This window comes from Acanthochromis polyacanthus, chromosome 16 (genome assembly GCF_021347895.1).
Source record: "Acanthochromis polyacanthus isolate Apoly-LR-REF ecotype Palm Island chromosome 16, KAUST_Apoly_ChrSc, whole genome shotgun sequence".
Taxonomy (NCBI): Eukaryota; Metazoa; Chordata; class Actinopteri; family Pomacentridae; genus Acanthochromis; species Acanthochromis polyacanthus.
Window position 1 is genome coordinate 18,363,850 of NC_067128.1, and position 16,831 is coordinate 18,380,680.

The 16,831-nt window shown below is 38.2% G+C and overlaps 1 protein-coding gene across 9 annotated transcripts in view; it reads right to left on the minus strand.

Moving 5' to 3' along the window:
• The window catches only part of tbc1d32 (TBC1 domain family, member 32), a 128,264-nt gene that overhangs the window by 41,102 nt on the left and 70,331 nt on the right, over nucleotides 1-16,831 (minus strand). For 5 of the 9 annotated variants that reach the window (XR_007947525.1, XM_051960772.1, XM_051960773.1 and 2 more), the window contains exons 29-32: nucleotides 12,886-12,955; nucleotides 9,490-9,605; nucleotides 5,433-5,587; nucleotides 3,762-3,902 (exon numbers count right to left, since the gene is read on the minus strand). Coding sequence is in view for 7 of the 9 variants with exons in the window: in XM_051960772.1 (XP_051816732.1) it covers nucleotides 3,762-3,902; nucleotides 5,433-5,587; nucleotides 9,490-9,605; nucleotides 12,886-12,955 (482 nt within the window). In the remaining 2 variants the exon portion in view is untranslated. Of the gene's footprint in view, nucleotides 1-1,640; nucleotides 1,733-3,761; nucleotides 3,903-5,432; nucleotides 5,588-9,489; nucleotides 9,606-10,335; nucleotides 10,399-12,885; nucleotides 12,956-16,831 lie in introns of those variants that run through there. The other 4 variants (XR_007947524.1, XM_051960774.1, XM_051960771.1 and 1 more) reach the window with 3 other exon arrangements.

Genomic DNA, 16,831 nt, shown 5'->3' on the forward strand with positions numbered 1-16,831 from the left:
ATTTGGAACAGTCATTTTACTAGCAGCAGTAGAGATCTCCATCCAGGTGTGACCCAATTCAGGGTGATTAGGTCAACCAGATAAATTGCCAGAAACTGTGCAATCACACCCACAGCTGCAGGTCTGTTGTTTCATGACCTATGATTTCACTGTTCTGAATCAGTCTTGGCTTCATCAACTTTTTTGTTTGGCTTATTTTATTAGTGCACTAAGACTAAGCACATAAGTCACAAACTTCATTTCCAGCAGCAGTGAAAAAGCTCTCAAAAGCTCAATCAACCAAACAGCAGACAGAGTTAGCGAATAGTTTGTGAACGTAGTGGAGCATTTACAGTAACAGGTAAACTGACATATTTGTCCCAGGAATAGGTGAAGACCAAAAACAGAGCTAAAACAAGACTGCCCATCGGGTTCAGGCTCATGAGGGGAGCAGAAATATGATCGCAAATGAACGCTAAAAATAATCTGTGTCTACAGGATTCACCTCACAACTTCATATGATTTTACCGCTACTGCTTTGGGACAAACTAAAGAAAAAAATAGAATAATTCAACTTTGTACTGCACTAACGGATTGTTTTAGCCACTTGGTAGATTTTCTTTTAAAACATCTTATCATTATTGAGCAACATGATCAGTCTTTGGAGTTTTGTGTGTATCCATCAGGTGAAAGTTAGTGCAATATTGATTCCTGTATAACTTGTTTTTGGTGTCCACCAGATCTAGAGGGAATATCTGTCTCTTAAATATGCAGAGCATTTGTCTTCCAGCTACTTTCTAACTGCGTCTGGTTTCAGTCTGGTGCTTTTTAATATTTTTTTAGTGCTGAAAACCAAAGCAAACTCTATAAGCTTAAACTTACTATAAAGGAGCTTTCAGATTCAGGTGATAATTCTTTGTAGGTTTCCCCACTATGAGCAAACACTGTGATATTGTCACATTGCTTTCACGCTGTCATTTGATACATTTTTATATGTAAAGAGGTGATTATTGGCACTTTAAAGTTGAAGTGTAGGAGTTTTTCATTTAAATGAATGTCTCTTACATTCAAGGCCTATTCAGTCAAGATTCCACAAGACTAATTAAGCCCATTAGCACCAGATAAGTCTGTCTATATTTTTGCATTTGCTGTCTGGGGCAGCACTGCCACACTAGTGGCAAAGCATTTTACATAAGTTAGCAATGTTTGGTTTGCCAGAGCTGATGAGGAGACCAACGGTATTAATGGAAACCTGGAAAGGATCTATGAAAGGTTTATAGGTTCAAAGGTAAAGGAAAAAAAAATTGAAGTAAAATACATAATGGCTCTATTGACCATTAACATGTTATTGCCCCTGAATGTTTTGTCCCATCATCCACATACACTCCTTTTCTCAAGACATTCGTACAGTTTCAAATATTAAAACATTCCGCAGATGGAATTTGACTGAGACCTGCATCCACACACACACACATTACACACCTCTACCTCTACTGTATGAACGTCAGAGGTGCAAAATGCTTCATTTGCCTGTGCTGCTCTGTCAGACTTTCAAAGCTCAAACTTTGGAGTTAGACATTTCCATTTCTGACTGAAGAATAGGTGCCCATTATCGTCTTGAACAGAAAAGAGATGAACTGAATGTTAACGGATTACTCCACCCTGGAGACGGTGAGTTCAGATCTTTGATGCAAATGCGGCGAGTCTTATAAGCATCCCTGCTTCCGTACATCACGTGAGCCTCAACTGTCAACTGCAGACACACAGAAGACAGGATCAAACGTAAGAGGATTCAAGGTGAAAAACCTTTTTGTACCTCATTGTTTGTGAGAGAGAGGCACAGAGGAACAGAGATCCAAGTTTTAAACTGCTTTGGTATTTAAAAAACGGAAAGAGTCAAATGCTTTCAATGTCAAAGCTGTATGTAGGTATTTTGAAGTCGAATGAATTCAAAGCAGAAGAAGAATTTAGAGGGAAGTCATCAACATGCCAAGCAAACGTGTGATTATAGAGGCTTTTGGATGTTTTACTGACCTCATTATTAAGACTATACAGCAGTGACAAAATAAAAAACTGCAGCCTGTTTTAGTCTCGGCATTGTTGATTAACAAATGAATAATTAGCAGAATTTCAAATAACAGCTCAAATTATATATATATATTTTACAATAATAACTATTAGAGCTATTATAGAGTTTAAACAGTAAGTGGCCACAATATAAATTAACAGAGGTGAATAAAATGCATCTACAGCTACATGGATTACTTAAATCTGCAGTGCGTACTTTGCCTACCCTTCTGGTATTATCAGTAATTACACAAACACTGTTGATGTTCAATCATGTCAATTAATACTGGTCAGTATTGGCATGAAGCTAAGCCAAATCCATTGTTTATTTTCTTTTATAACTCAATATATGCAGTATGGTACATTTCTGCTGGCCAGAGGTCATTAAACCTCACAAGATTTTTGTCATGGTATCCTTTTATCAGCTTAATTCCTATACTGACAGTCAATAGAAACTTTGAGGTAGAAATGTACGCAGAATTCTACTTGTAGGGGGGTTGTAATTATTCATTGAGGATTTACTGATGATCTAGTGCCCTGGTAGTTGAGATAATGATGAGTTGTCATTTTGTCATGATTCATTGCACTTTGCAAAAGTGAACCAAATACACACCAAGCAATACTCAGTATCTGCACAATTTGAGAATGGGTTTTGAAGGCCTATATAAAGGCCCAAAAAAGGCCACCATTGTTAGTCCAGTGAACAGCATCATGCCGCGTCTATCACATGAACAACGTCTCCAGGCACTGGGTATTGTGGAGGCCGGTTTGAGCTACAGTGATGTAGCCAAGCGTATGGGCTGTTCCCAACCCACAATCAGAAGCCTGGTCCAAAGCATGCGCCGACGGATTGCTGCCTGCATCGAAGCAAATGGAGGCCATACTCGGTATTGACTGTTGTGACTTTGTGTTTGGCAGGTGCCGTTTTCTTTTGTGAAATTCTTTATTTTGAAATCATTCTTGAAACTTTAGATTTTTGTTTCTGTAAGCCAATATGCTAAACAAATGATTCATATGAAGAAAATCCTGTTTCGGGCTTCAAAATAAAAATTATGTTGAAAAATATGGTCTCAAAGTTTTTAATGACTGTCAGTGTACAATGCTCTTGTCTGACAACTTGGAAGGCGTTGTGCTGTATTTATACTTGTACGGCTTGGTTGATTTGTTAAGGATCCGTTTGGTGGAAATTGATCCTTTCACTATTAAAGCATTAAATCTATGGTGTGTCTAGTTCATGTCTGCAAGGTAAGCAGAGATGAACTGCCTTCTTGTTCACACTTATGAGGAACTGAACAAACATTGCATTAGGATTTTAGTTTTCTTTCATCTTTTCCAAAAAATATAATTGATAATACAAAAATGCAGTTATTCTGGCTGTAACTGAAGTTCTTTCTTTTAGACTGTGAAGCAAAACTGGCTGACATAAGTTAGTATTGATTGATGTGCAAAAACACTTATCTGTATGCAGACTATGCAGAGACTGAATTCCGTTTAGGACTGTGTATTTATAACTTACCTGTCACATATTAGATACATTTATTATTAAATATGTTTGCCCTATGCAAGATTGATTACCAAAAAACGATAAACATTACCAACAACACTAAATCACAGCCTGCATGAATCAGTATGTGCGATTCTTCAGTCTAGAAGCATAGAAACAGCCAGTTAGGTTTGAGTGAGCTGTTTGTCAGTGTTTGGTTGACAGATGATACCTGTGACGGGGTGAAACCAGACATCCTGAAGGCAGAATGGACCAGAGGGACTTCAACTTTCAGCAGCATCTCCACATAGTGAGCAGTGCACCAGTAGACAGGAGGGATTCCTGACTCAGCTACTTCCTTAGAAAAATGGACCTGCCACAAAAAATACAAGGTTTTTACCTCGCTTGTTATTCAGACCGTCTTAGATTTACTGTGGCTATGCATCTGTAAACAGTGTCCAATTTTACTTGCACTATTCGGAGAGAGTCAAACAAAAATCAAACGAAACCTAATTTACAAGCCTCAGATTTTGCCTTCAGTGCTGATACGCGGATAGAAACAGTCTGACCTGGAGCCATAGAAAAGCATGTGCCTTTGTGTGTACCTTCAGATGTTGGGGTGTATGTGTGTTACCCGTGTGTAGTCATCCACATTACCTCCTAAATTTACCTCTGCCTATTAATTATCTGTGCCCTTTCTATTTCCCAGATATTGACAAAATCGACCACAGTGTGTAGTTGAAGGCTTATTGCTGTGTGAGAAACTCACCAACTGTATCTGCATCAAGCACACCGGGAGAACATAACACACAAGTCTATTTGCCATAATTGACTTTGATGATGGAAGACAAGATGACAGAGGCTGGTATAATGATAGCAAAAGTTAATCTCAGCACCTCCGTTCTCCCCCGCAATTTAGAATGATTGAAACTAGGCTTCATTTTAAATTTCTCCCCTGAGTTGAAATATTCCTTTGACTTTTTCTACAGAGACTCATGTTGTCTTTATTCTTTATTTATATCTTTCAGATATTCTACTCATTCTTTTCATCTTTATTTGTAGAAAACAATCTTTGTCTTTTCTCTGTTTTGAAAAATGAAGACAGCGTAAACCTGAAAACCATCATGTGAAAAATTACCCATCTTTTATTCATGCTTCCTCTGGTGTAAAATTTCAGAGATTGCTGACGTACTATTTATTAGGATTGTGGAGTTTAAATGAGAACAGGGCAGACTTTCAAGCTTGTGAGCATTTGAAGGTGCAATTTCTTGTACAGAGCTGAGAGACTGGATGAATGTGGTCTCAAGTTTATACTTATAGGACCCTATCTGAGTATGTAAGGCTGACAGCAGGGATTTAGAAGCATGTAGCTTCTTACAAGATGGCTTCATGACAAAACAAAATATGCACTGAAAAGTAACAGTAAGATAGTTTTGACCTGTGAAGCCATTACATTACGTTAGACGTCAAGGGAAGACATTTGGAGGTGTCTTGTGTTATCAGGGACCAAGATGTTAGCAGGAGATCATGGAAGTTATGAGATGGGAAGTCAATGGATCATTTTGGTTTTTCCAGCATCTCACAGATGCTTGACTGGACTGAGATCTGTGGAAGGTCTGGGAAATATTTGGAGGTCAAGTCAACACCTTGAACTCTTCATAAGGTCCCTGAAAATATTCCTCAATAATGTTTGGAGGAAGGCATGGAGTATTATCCTGCTGCTGTCTTAAATTGTTTCAGCTCAGTTTTCAAATAAACATGTCAAGGAATGAGCAGTAGTGAGCAACACTAAGTATTCTGTAGATGAAAAGGTAAATTCACAAGTTACTGTAGAATTTAAAACTTAATTTTATTGACTGGATGTAAATACGCTATAGCAGCACTTGGATGCTTTTGTACTCACACATGCATGTATCCTTGCGGGCCAGATAAAAGCCGAGATAAGCAGCGAGGAGAGGTTGAGCAACAAACGTAAAGACTGGTCCAGGTTTCCAGCTGTGATGAGAAAAACTGTGGAGGCCAGCCAGTCGTGACCCAGATAACCATCCTGCTGAGTGACTGGAGGGAAGAGTTAAAGAGCCACAGGACAGGTAGAAAAGATACAAAGATCAATGATTCTTACTCAAAGCAATGCTAAACAAACAGAGCGGCTACATTGAACTGACTGAAATAAGCTTTTTCCATTTTGTTTTCACATATTCCTGCTGCAATGCAAATTGAAAAAGTAATACTAGCAATCAAAGGAATGCATTAACTTACATATAACAATCAAACTGAATTAAGTAATTGCTTATACATTTTATGACTACATAATGATCTACAGAGCTACAGCAGGGGGTTCTGAATTCATTAAAACCACATAATTAGTCATACAAATGTTGTATTTCACAGCATGAAACTCATTGATTCTGTTTGTATTTTAAAGAACTCTCTGTGTCAGAAGAAACTGATCCCTTATGCGGTGTTAAATAAAGCGTTAAACTAATACCACTTCTCTGTCAACTGACACTGATGCCACTGAGTATCAACCACAGAGTGAGTAATGCTTTGACAGTCAATTAACCCTGATACACCACACCAATATCTCATAGGCGAGGAGCAGCCTCCACAGCTGAGACTGTAAAGATCCAATTCTGGCTACAGTATCTGAATGTGAATTTATGGGATGAAAAAGCATAAAACGGACAGCTTCTATGCGTCTCTGCATGGCCAGTGGTGAGTAGGCAGAAAAATCTGTTTTTTGTGTGTGTGATTTTAAGGTACAAAGAGTCAATCATAACTCCTATAAGAGTGACTGTTCTACATTTTGAACACCATCACAACAGCATTGAAAACCATTTAAAACAAAAAAGCCAAGCAAGCCTAACAGGATTCACAGTCAGGCTTGGTGCTTTGAAACCCAAAGTTTTCTTCAATCAAGTACATCTAAAGTGGATTATTTAGGCTATGCAGCATTTACTCATTAAATTCAGTTCATTTAGACATTTGATAATTTCATTCAAACCCTGCTGGCAATGAAAACTGCACTGATATGCAAGTGTCTGTCCTTTTCTAGCAGAACTGTGCAGCGATTAATCGGGAGTGAGAGCACAATCTGGCTCGACTCCAGAAAACAACCCTAGGCTATCCACACTTGATGCTTTTTATGTCTTTCTGCTGAGTTGTTGCCTTTAAACACTGTCAACCTTTAATTTTTGTTTCGGTGGAGTGCACTCAGAAAGATTTAGTTTGCAACATCTCCAGGAAATACCCACTGAATAGAGTGCAACACAGAATACCTTTCATACACAGAAATTCAAAAAGCCATACAGCATGTTTTTGACAGAAATAAATCACTGGAAGATTTTTGAAAACTGTCCTTACATTTCATTATTTCTGAACCTGGAAACCACCCCTGACCACCAACAGGCTGTAGTCATTCTCTGAATTCCACGATTTAGAGCCGTTTTTGCTGGAATTGCATTTCCCCATTTCCCAGCTTTCCTTCGCCTGGTCCAGCCTGTCGGTACCCGGTACGCAGCTGCACATATCTGACGAATCAGTCTATAATCGTACATTATTATAAGCAAATATTTGTCTTGAAAACTGCAGAAGGAATTTTTAATGCCACTGAGAATTAAATTTAATGATTTTTAATGCCATTTAAGGCCTTAATTTGCGCAAAATCAATTTAATCACTATTAATGCTTTTTTACTGCCCTGCAGAAACCCTGTATAAGAAAAAGTTTTACAAGAATTCAATACATGCAGTAAATGATGATGCTTTGAAACTAAACATCTTCAAATTCACACTAGATGGCTGAAAAAATTTTTTGAGTCACCATAAATCTGTGCAAAAGCTGTTTATGTAAAGTCATCAGATATCCCAAAGTAAACTATCACTTAAAAATGTCTAAAAAAAGAGAATACAAGATTACAAAAAAAAACAGACATCTTAGTGCTTAGGGAGCGTGCCATCACTAACTGGCATGAAATCAGCCAATCAGCTGTCCATTACAACATTAAGAATAAAATGCAGTATGGCTCCTCTTGAACCTCATAGGAAGAGGCAGAAAACGATGGTCACAGTGGTCTCAATATTGTTCTCAAAGTGATTATTTTCATGGAAAAAAAAACTCAAAATATGTAATTTTGATACAGAGATGAGTTTTAGGGGTAAATCACTAACTGGAGAAGGACGTTTTTAGCAATTTGTTCTACAGTGGCTTTGAACAATGCGTTAGAATGACCCTATCAGCGGTTAACATGTTGTCCTTCCTTGGACCAAATTTGGTAGTTACTAACAACAGTATACCAGGAACACCCCACAAGACCCGCTGATTTGAAGATGATCCAGTCACTTCATCAACACAATTTGACCCACGTCATAGTTCTTACATATGACATTTTATTCTGCCTCTAACACATGAACTTCAACAGGTGACGATTTATTTGCTGCCTGATACACCCCACCTCTCGACATGTTCTATTGTAATTATATGATCATTGTCGTTCATTTCACCTGTCAGTGGTTTGGGTGTTGTGGCTGATCAGTGTACAAACATAATCTTGATGCAACAGTTTGAGCTGGTTGGCTCAACCACTGGCTCAACCCTGCAAACAAATGCATGCTCTTTGAATGTGACTGACAGACAAGCCTCATCCATTTCTAATACAATCGGACAAGACGTCATTTTCAAATAAAGAATTATAAATAAAGCAGGGTCCCATAGGAAAAGAAAAACATTTTGATCTATTGCCACTCAATACTATGAATGAAACTGGAAAATTTCAAACTAAAGTATTGACATAATTAAACTGCTTCCTCGCTCTACATTTAGGGCTTTATTTTCTTTTTTTCTACTTCAGCTGAGAGACTACACTAGTTCTTGGGTTCCAGATACAATTTCAAAGCTAAGGAGTGTTTTGATACACTAAAAATCAAATGTATTAAGTTAAACGTCTGTACATACGTTTCCTTACAAGTATATAAAAGGTTCTCTGTGTGTTTATATACCGTCTACAGTGCAGCGTAGTTTGTACCTGTCAGACTGTCTAAATCCTCTCATGAACAATTTTTATTGCAGCTAAACTACCATCTGACTACTAAAATGATCACAAGCACCTTGGTATTAGCTCAAAAGTCAGTGTAATTTTAATATTATAGCTCCTTTACAAACAAAATGTCAGTGTTTTATGTTTGTAAAGACTTTATCTCGACTTGGTGCTTTCATGTTCACTTGTCCACTTACAAAGGCAACTATCTGATGGAGAATGGAGGCCTATCGAATGCTATTTGGGACAAAAGAACACTGAAGACTTTTCACTGAGATGCAGACGGAGTAAGATAATCTGTATTGTGCTGATCAGACAGAGATGGATACTATCAGATTCTCCTTTGCTCTCTTTCAGAGGGAGGCTGGTGGAGTTATCAGCACAACACTGCTGTCACTCCATACACACAGATATTGTAGCCTCTGTATAGTGGAGTAACACTGTGGTACAGTACATATTATGAGCACTCAGAGATGAAGTGAATATTGCTAATTATCTTGCAATAACAGTGCATGTCAAGGTAGAATCTTAGACAGTGTGGTCTGATCTTTTCGTCAACGTGTTGGAGAGATGTCAGGGAAAATATAACTTCTTTGGTCAAGTCGATTAATTTATACAGAAGCTCATTTTGGCTTGCAAAGTGACAAGCTGATTTTACACATTTCGCCTCCCAGAAATGTGAGAAAAACAAGTTTGCTGAAGTCACTTATCAGTCAGATTTTATATTTACATCATGGACTGGACATGATCATGGTAAAACATATAATTAACTCATTTTAAGGCTATGGTAGGATCCCTGTCATAAATTTAAAAGCATAGCCCCAAGAAAACGTGAACAATGTCAAAGGTTAGAATATGTTCAAAGCCTCAGTATGCCTACCTACTGGACATGAATGACTATAGTATATAGGCCCTGTGAAGGATACCAAGCTCTGATGATGTTTTAGCTCTCTGTGTCGACAAGAAGATCTTCAAGTGCTTCATTAGCAACGTCAGGTCATTCACAGCATCGTCTTTTAGTAGCTTGAGGTAGCTGCCGTACCTGTGAATAGAAGACAAAACAGATATAAATATTCACCTGCATGTTGAAAGCCTAAATTAACTTCTTGGTTCTATTTCATCTCTGAATATTCAGATTACTGCTCCATTTCTTTTAAACAGAAACACATATCCTTTCATTTTCCCACTGTTTTGAATTACAAACCTATATTACTGTGAAAATTTGACTTTGTAAATGATCATTTCTCAGAGCTCCTATTTTTCTCTCTATTCCCTTAATCCCTGTCTACTACTCGAACGCAAGTCACATTGCACAATGGGAAATTTTATACCAAGCTGAGAGAAAAAGCAACACTGAGGCCCAAAGCAAACACCCAGAAGGACTCATCAAAACTGTATTCAACAAGTCCATCGTGGAAAGATTTTACTCAGCAAGTCTGACACTTGTAAGTCAAGGATTAATTATAAATTCGTGTCCAACAACTTTTAATCCTATAAAACGCAGTGCACTGTGGGTAACACAATGTGTTATGTTGATACCAAAATGCAAACATGGTACTTCTTGTGAACATGCTCTGAAAGTGTGCAGCTCCAAAGCACCCTGCAGAGGTAGGCGTTCACTTCCTCTATGTAATGTAGCAGTAGGCTGTCATTACAGACATAAAATAAGCAGTATCTTAATAGCAGCACAAGTCAGAAGGTCTATTTATACAGTAGCATTAGTGTGCAAACAGAAAGCAGCAGAATCTTTACATACCTTTGGCAGGTGAGTGAAGGGAAATAATAAAATGATAATCCTGTTTATTCTGCAGCATGTTTCCTTTAACAAAGTCTACCTAGTGGTAAAAAAAAAAAAAAAAAAAAAAAAAAAAGATTGCATGGACAGAACATCTCAACTGGGCTTTCAGATTCCTCTGATAAAAGCAGCCAACAAATGTGTGTTCAGCTGCTGAACTGGAAAACACTCAACTGCACCCCTTGCTGCGCTTCATTTCAATCTTCTGTCTGTCTAAAGGAAACACTTTTCCCATTTCTTCAGCAATCACCTTCATCCTTTTTCATCTTCGGTGTACATTTCTGGTTTATTCCTCTGTTGAGCGTGGCCTCACAGTCAAATTAGTGGCCTTAAATTCCTGAGCTTATTGATAAATGAAAGTGAGAAAATGAATTTTTGAGAGGGTTTAAATATAGGTTGAAGTGGCAGGAAGCCGAAATGTGGGGGGGAAAAAAGGGGGGGGTGAAAATATGTGACTCCCCTCCTGAAGCTCTTTCTTCACTGTTCAAAGTCACTCCCACTACATGAGCAAATGTGGTCAATTTAAGAGTCTACATTAATTTATGGCTTCATCTGGGATAAAAACTCATCCTCCCAAGTAAAAGTCCTCCATCTAAGCCTTTGCACTACCACATCCTGGTTTTGCTGAGTACTTTTTGTGTTCTTTTCTAAAACCTGGAGGAGAAGAAAGTGTAGAAGTCCAGCTTGTTGCTCAGGCAACTACAATTACAATACACTGAAAGGCTAAGATGGTTTTTCTGCCCACTCTTGGTTTCAGAAATTTCAAATCAGCAAACATAATCAGAGGACGAATCTAGATAACCCAATGAACCTCAAAACGCATTCTTTTTTAAAATATAAATCTCCACGTGATGCCATTAACAAGAAACTGCAAAAACAGAAAGAATTGTTGGCTTATCAGCTTTCTATTTGTAACTTTTCACTTGAAAAAAAAAATCAAACAAATCTAAGTTTAATAATATATTTCTTGAAAAATGAATTTCTTGGATTTAAAAAAAAATGCAAACGCAAAAAGCAGTAACCCTGTTCTGTAAAAAGCTAAAAACTATGCTGTGCTCATTCAAATCAAGAAGCCATTATTGACTAAGATGCAACCATAAGTCTTGAAAGTCAAGTCAAGAAATAAGGAACTTTTCAGCTGAACTACATTCTGTGTTTACACATGCAGAGAGGAGACTGGATTGAAACTACTTTAGAATCTAAGTGAGGTTAGTACAATTTCTATTGGCAACAGAGCTATCATTTTCTTTCCAGTAGTGGTAACACTTTTGGGCACTTGGAAAAACATTGTACATGTTGATTCCAGTTTGTTTTACATTTTTGTAAAATGAATAAGTGAAGAAATTGAACGTATGTGTATTTTTTAAATGATTTATGGCATTGCTTGTTGGCAAGTGCACAAAAACAGAATTTTCATTTAGGCATACTTCTGGCCATTATTGCACTGATTCCTGTTTCCACAGAGGTGCAGAACTTCAAATTGCAATAAAACAACAACAAAAAAACACAACCACAAACTGTTGGATTCAGAGGTACAGCGACTTGCGGCAGACAGCCCATCAAAATAAAGCAGCAGGAAAATCAAAAAATACAAGTCCTGCTTTGGGAAAATTAAGAGCAATTACATGTGGCACACACCGCTGAATGCAGGATGCATTGAATTGTGTCTTTGTGCTTGCATTTACATGTGTGTGCACATGCATAGATTAATGTCCATCTTCGTTGTCCCATGAAAAATGCTCCCATCAGTGTTAAAGCCAATCTCACGCCCTAGTTCCTTTCAGCACCAGTTGTCCTTGGTGTTCAGTGCTAATTAGCCAATGTCATCGTGCTAACACGCTAAACTGAAATGGTAAAATTTATGCCTGCAAAACATCAGGAAGCCATTATCGTTGTGAGTCACGGGCATCAGCATTTAGCTCAAAATGCCTCTGTGCAAGAGTAAAGCCTCACTGAGCCACTTCTGGGGCTTAGACCTTGTTTGTATGCTGAGACTAGTGAAGGAGACCGATGTATTCATATGCAAACAATTGATTAAAGCCCAGTCTACATTCAACAGTGGCTAATTGTGGAGGGAGAAATTCAGTAAGGTTGCACAGTCACACAATGAGTGAGATTGGAAAAACACACAACTGTACAAGTTGTGCATGTCTCTGCATTTATGTGTGTGTGTGTATATATATATATATATATATATATATATATATATATATATATATATATATATATATATATATATTTTTTTTAACCTGACACCTAGTATTTACTAAATGAGAAAAATACACAATCAAACATCTAAATTTAACCTGGAAAGACAGGTACATCTATACGAGCAGTTTTTCTATTGGCATTCCAGAGTGTTTTTAGAGTAGATATTATAGAGCAGCTATTTACACAGCTTGGACTTCAGTGGTTATAATACCTTACTGAAATAGTTTGTACACAGCAGGTTCTCCTTCCCAAGTTGCTGCCTTAAGAAGACTGATTAAATAGGGGTTTATGAGCTGCAAAAAATTACTTTACATACCTGAGACAGGTGTTGATTCCCAGCTGTTCCACAGATGATAATACAGCACTCTTCACGCTCTTCTCCTCTGCTGTAAAACAAGGCAATTAAAAAAGGAGATGTGGTTATTACGAAGCAAGGCATTTCCCTGAGAGGGTATATAAAAGAGGGTTTGGGGGTAAAACGCTCCTTATACATCTCTAACAGCTTGCCTTGTGACCATGGAGAATGGAAAAACATGACAGTATCTTATAGGGTTGCCAACCGTCCCTTAAAATATGGAATGGTCCCATATTGAGCAACAAAATTACGCGTCCCATATGGAACGTACTTTGTCCCATATTACTGTGAGAATCAAAAATAAGTCTGCAAAATGTCAACGTAATCAATGAATATCAGGGTGCTTCATGTGAAAGTTTACGATAATCTCATTACCAGCCCTCTCTTACTCAGTGACCAATGAACTGACAGCACACTCACACACCAGTAAGACAACACAGAATCCGGCTCATCTCATTGGTCGAGGTACTTTCACGTGGAAAGAAGGTATACCGGCAAACAAGAGACGACAACAAAGCAGCATGGATGACGCTGACGTGGATGACAATTTTCAGGCCTCGGTCACTGCCGAAGAACTCCTCCAAGGAAGATTAAGAGGCTGCAGAAATACACAAGCGAATGGGAACAAGAATACATGTGGATGGAAAAAGGCGCACTGCACTGTCTGTCGGCGCGCGTTTTCTGTAGCCCATGGTGGACTTTATGAAGTTAAACAGCATGCATCTAGTGCTGTACACGTTAAAACCATGAGGGACAACAAAACCAGGGGAATCCTTGACTGGTTTGTTGTCCACCAGGCAACACCAGAGGCAGATATGGTATGTAATAAATAAGAATGATTTCTTTTTACCTTTTAAGTCCTAGTCTGTCATCAGTGTTTGGGTAAGGCAATGTGTAGTTTTATTTCATTCTATTTTCATTGACAGTGGTTTCATTCATACCCTCCCAGGAAGCGACAGAAGCAGCCACTTTGTTCCCAGAGAGAGGAGAACTGCCCTGTGCGGTTAAATAAAAGCTGCAAAAAAAAATCTTAATTTCACAGTTTTTTTCCCCACAAAAAAAAAAATAAAATCAACCATCAGTACACTCTTGTAGCAGGAGGTAAATTCTAAATAACTGCCAGATATTGAAATTTTCTTCTGAACAAATGGGCACAAACGCTGACTCACAGGACATTTTCTGACCCTTTTGTAGTCAAATTAACAAAATCAGTCCATAGATAGATAAATAGATGGATATAACACGCATAATTTATACTGTACAGGCAGTTGATATACTGCCCATAAACCTTACATATATACAATAAGGTTTCTTCTTTGCATATAAAATCATGAAGAGATTTTATACTCTTCATGAGCCATTAACACTATTGAAGCTCCAGTCTGCTGGGTGTGTGTTGCCCCTCATTATGGGAGTCATTAGGTCATTCCCTCACACAGTAGGGTTTGTTAAGTGCCCTAGTGGCCAGGTGTGAATGGATTGTTATTTTGCACTGAAAAATAAATTGTTGAATTTGTTTTCCATGTATTTGTATCACTCAAAAACATGCATCTAATTAAACTCAGGTTTGATTCAAAAAAAAAGTTAAAAATCGTTTCACACGCGCAAAAAAAAAAAAAAAAAAAAAAAAAAAAATTCACCATGCCCAGAGGGGTGAAGGCAATCGGGTCGGCCAGCCCTGCCAGGGAGGTGTCCCTTATTTATTTTTCAGGGAGTTGGCAACCCTAGTATCTTGTGAATTGCTACTTCCAATGCAGTACAGATGTGACGCAGTGAACAGGCAACTTTGTAGTTGGCAGTTTTACAGCAGTCATTTGCCATTTAATTGTGATGTTTGCGGGTAGTGTGGTAACAGGGTTACCACGCAACAGGGTAACTGTTACTGACTAACAGTCAGCCATGGGTAATTTCACAGCAGCATTTTGATGGTTTAGAGCAGCGGAGTCATAACTCAGGATATTAAGGCTGTGGCAGACTAATTGAAAAAAAAAATACAGTATGAAACTTTGAGACTGGTGAGAAAGCTCTTTAATCGAAGGACTTTTTCCTTATCTGTGGAGTCGGGTCCTACGGTGTGATACTACAGTAGCTGAAAATACAGAAGCAGGGTGTCTTTAGAGCCCTATGCAGCAGCTTTTTACACAAACAAGTGGTGAGCAATCAGTCTCACTAGCTGCTCTCATGGGCTCTTACTTAGCGCCATTATTTGTGCGGAATCATAAAAATATATTAGTTTTCGGAGTTACAGCACAGTAATTGTGTGGCGAGAACGATGAATGCAGCAATAACTGTGGGAGGACTTGACATTTTGTTGCGGAAGATGTTTCCACCGCTTGCCGGCTTTGGGGAAACAGAATATTATTACATTTGTGCAAATGGATCCCCTGCTTCAGACAGTTTATGGTAAGACGATGAGACGATTTGAACAATTAATACGAGAATTATCCCGACGCCATCAGAGGCAGGGAGAACTTCAAATCCAATTTACAGACTAATGGTGCGCAAAAATGCAAGGGAAATGATAATACGGGAGCTGTAATCTACATTTTGACGTGATAATTCACATTGTTACCATCGAAAGATCTGAGCTGGGCAATGTGGATTAATCACAGGCTATCAAATTTTGCATTAATTGAGAGAAAATAGCTTTTGATGAGGACATGAATCTGAGCCAGGACAACTACTTCTGTATTTTGTCTCTCACCCTTCTCTCCTCACATATTAACATCTCTAAAAACCTCTTGCTGATGGCAATTACCGTCTAATGGAGATTTATCCTCTCGTGTTGTATTTATTCCCTCCCTGCCCATTCCTCTCTGCTCCTGTCTCTTCAGTATTGTAGCGCCAGAATCTATTTTACAGTTTGTAATAACTATAATCACAACCGTTTAACTTTTCTCGAAAAGAGACACAGTTGAAAGGTGGCAGATGCAATTTATCTCGGAGATTAGCTATGACAGTCCGTTTTCAGTGTAACGAAAATTATGAAGAAGTAATATCAGGGATCTGCAGCTCTGACTTGATTTAGTTTCCAGACACTCCTCTGTGCTTCGGATAAATTAAAACTAAAGTAATATTAAAAATAAAGAAGCCGGAAGAATTAAAGGGCCTATGAGAGTGAGTCATTGTTTTGAGACCCATTACCAGAAAGATGAGCACACATCATCTACAACAATATACCCACTAATGAGTGCAGCCTTAAAAAAATAAATGTGAAATTGAGTTTCGGGAAATTGTTTTTTTTCCTAATGGAGGTTGTATGACCCGGTTGAAAGTTGCAGAACGAACAAGACAATGGATTTTGAGCTAAGATTGTTCTGTCAAGTGCTGTTTCAAAATCAGAAATGAACTGTCACAGCCAATCTTCAAGCTAGCATGGTCTGAATAGTGCTCACAATGTTCACTGTCTAAAGGTCAAAACTTTGATGATGTAGGCTGTGATATAGCTGAGATCTTCTGAAGAAGGAAACAAGTACAGTACTAGTCAAATGTTTGGACACACCTTCTCATTCAGTGGTTTTGATTTGTTTTTATTATTTTCTACTTTGCAGATTAATACTGAAGACCTCAAAACTATGAAAGAACACATGCAGAATTATGTTGTAAGCAAAAAAAGCGTCAAACTTCTTTTGCTCTGATGATAGCTTTGCACACTTGGCCTTCTCTCAGTCAGCTTTATGAGGTAGTGTCCTGGAGTGGTTTTCCAACAGTCTGTAAGGACTTCCCAGAGGTGCTGAGCACTTGTTGGCTGCTTTTTCTTCACTCTGCTGACAATATTTCCCAGTGAAGTAGAAGCATAAAGATGCATAACATGGAAATTCTTGAATATAAGTAGCTCCAAACTGTATTTATGTACAACCTTTATCACTACAGTCGTCTAAAAGGCATGTAAAGTGCTTAATGAGGC